Source organism: Psammomys obesus, unplaced genomic scaffold (genome assembly GCF_907164565.1).
Source record: "Psammomys obesus unplaced genomic scaffold, mPsaObe1.curated_primary_1811, whole genome shotgun sequence".
NCBI lineage: Eukaryota > Metazoa > Chordata > Mammalia > Rodentia > Muridae > Psammomys > Psammomys obesus.
In genome coordinates this window covers 16,476,612-16,479,537 of record NW_026596125.1, presented here as the reverse complement: position 1 = coordinate 16,479,537, position 2,926 = coordinate 16,476,612, and the positions used below count along the sequence as shown (strand labels likewise).

At 50.0% G+C, this 2,926-nt stretch overlaps 1 protein-coding gene across 1 annotated transcript in view; it reads right to left on the bottom strand.

The window, feature by feature from the left end:
- The window catches only part of Vwa2 (von Willebrand factor A domain containing 2), a 26,116-nt gene that overhangs the window by 18,681 nt on the left and 4,509 nt on the right, over positions 1-2,926 (bottom strand). The window contains 1 exon segment of the mRNA XM_055591759.1: positions 78-187. Within this exon segment, the coding sequence (XP_055447734.1) occupies positions 78-187 (110 nt within the window).

The following is a 2,926-nucleotide window of genomic DNA, read 5'->3' as shown; positions in this document are numbered from 1 at the left end:
GGAAGGAAGGAAGGAAGGAAGGAAGGAAGGAAGGAAGGAAGGAAGGAGTGAGCACGGCACCATCTCATCATACATACTTGAACGATATCCTCTTGATGTTTGCCTTCACTTCCTGTCGGGTTGAAAAGGAGTCCAGGGGGAATTCCAGATGAGGAGTGGAACCAAACTGCACGGCTCCCACTCTGACCTGGAGGAGGAGACAGGGCCAGAGGCCCCAGAGGTTTCAAATCATGAACATTCCAAAGAAGAAAGACTGATGCCTGGCTCTTGGCCACTCAAGAAATCCTGTGGGGGAGCTCTGGCCAGCCTCCCTAGAAACACGGTTCTGCAGCCCAGCTGGAGAATCTGGGAGGGCATGGCCAAATATGTCTGTGCTCTGCTGTGACAGAGTAATTGCCCCTTCGGCCAGCACCCACCTGGCGGCTATCCCGGCTGCGGTGCAAGCAGCTTTAGGCAAGGTTCTGCTCACATCTGCCAAAGGCTCCCCGGCTTATGTGCTGCTGTGTGCAGATGCATGCGTGACATCATCTGATCCAGTCACTGCCCAAGTGACTGAAGACAACACTACTGTGTATTGATGACTCTGTGCAAGGCTCGCTTGCCCAGGACAAGCAAGGAAAGGAAGCCTGGGCCTTTGGACTTCCAGCATCTAGACTTCTCCAAAGCACTATTATACTGCTTGCCTCCTCAGGGGTGAATATGCTTTCAAATCCAGCCGAAGGTTCCATAGAGGCCACTGCTGAACCTAACCACAGCCACCAAGCCCCTGCTCCTTGCTGACGACCCACTCCTGCCAAGCCAGGTAAACACCAAGTCTCTAGACCAGAGACAGACTTGGGAAGAGTCACCTCCCAAAACAGAAACAAGCAATAGTGGAGCTGAAGGTTCTCTGCGATCTCTGTGTGTGTGTGTGTGTGTATGTGACTGATTGTGCTTCCTAACTGAGGAGGCCACAGGAGAAAATCCGACACATGCCTTGCAAGACTGGAGCTTGGACGCTGAGCATCGGAGTGATGTGCCCAACCAGCATCTAATCCTCTGTTCTCCAAACCCACAGGCACCACATGCCCGGGAGCTTTGCTTGTACTAAGCCCAACTCTGGGAAGGACTTCAAAAGGGCAAAGACACTACATGCCTCCCCAATGCAATCCCTTGGCAGGCCCAGTGCTAAGACAATGGGTTGATGCCCTTGCTCACCCAGCTGGCCTCCCCCAGACAGGAAGCTGTTGGTAGCTAAAAGCAGAAAGACAGTAAGTCTTGGGTGGCCATGTGAGGAGATGGGCACTTCAAGTCAGAGCCGTGGGGAGACTGGAGAAGCTTAACAAAAGAAGGCAGCCTGACGCGGCTTTCCTGGGTCACAGCATGAAACAGAGAGCAATGGCAGCCAGTGAGTGACAAGACTGTCTGCTCAGCACGGGTACTGGGACAGCTGGAAAGGTGCCACCATGAACTCAAGGAGACACTGCAAATGCATTCAAGCTTCCGGGGTAAGCTCTTGGGAGAATCCCCTTGTTTGCTGGGAACCAAACCAAATCTTTCACATTTTAAAAATTGTCTGATAAATCTGAGCACTTGGAACAAACTTGCACACAGTCACAGGTAAAGACAAAACAGAAAGATAATTCATAGCTCATGAAGGCCAGGGTTAGTTTCTCCAAGTGTAAAAGAACAACAATCCAGCAGAAAACAGGCTAAAGACACAAAGATCAAAAAGGGAAAAACAAATGGTTTCTTAATGGCAGGACATTTGGCCCTGGGGAAACAATACCATTTCCCTATCAGCTTAGTAAAAAAAAGGAAGGAGCATTGGCAGCCATTCGGGTAGGAAGGTAAAATGGACTTGCCTCTACAGAGGGCAACGTGCCAGTATGTACTATCAGCTAAAACTTGTAGGCTTTTGGAGATTCTCCTACAGACAGTCTTTCACATGAATGAAATAAGTTGTTCATAAGATCAGTGTATTTATAATAGTCCATCGATAGGGGCTGGCTAATTAGTCCTGGTAAACCCTCAAGGTAGGCTGATATATCTGTAATATCAATATATCAATATATCAATATCAATATATCTGTAATATCAATATACTATACACACAGAGAGAGGATGAGATTTCCAAGATAATATGATAAAAAAGACAGGAGAGAGGGAGGGAAGGAGGAAGGTAAGGAAGGAGGGAGAGAGGGAGGAAGGGAGGGAGGGAGGTGTAGACTGCTAACTTTTCTAGAAAAGGAGAGAACGGAAGTACATCTTTATGTTGCCTCATGGGCAGAGTGGGCCTGCGAGGCCAGGTGGGGGGGGCTACTACAACAGGTGGGGGATTGGTGCCCAGTCACAGGGGCGGGGCGGGTGGGTCCTGGGTGGATATCTGGTGGGTGGGAAATGTGTGGGTGCAGATTTTCCTCTCTGTCTCTCTCTCTCTCCTTTTTAGTGAACCATGTAAGGAACTATTTGGTCACACAGGTGGGAGGAACTCCCCACAGCCGGGCATCTGGGTCCCCTCGCTCAGGCTTACCAGGAAGGACACAGTTTCAAATAAAAGCCCGGGAAACAGCCCCAGTCGGCACTTAAGGCATTTCACTTAATTGGAGGTTTGGGGGGAAAACTGCTGCCCTTCATCTTCAGTTTACTGTGCGCAGGGGCAAACCAGGTTTCTCTCCACACCCTAGTCCCAGGGCTGTTGAAGCAGGAAGTGGGTGTTTGGGTTTGTAAGTGTCGGGGAGACTTGAAACACTTCAACTCTGTAAGGCTCTCAACTTAAAGCTCCTTGCGAATGTCTCCCCTCCCCCAACATAAGGTTCCCTGGGGAAGCCTTTCTGCTGTGGTCTGTGTGAGTCTGGCTCACCCCAGCAGACACCATTTTCTCCGGAGCTCAAGGCTTTTGTGTGTGTGTGTGTGTGTGTGTGTGTGTGTGTGTGTGTGTGTGTGT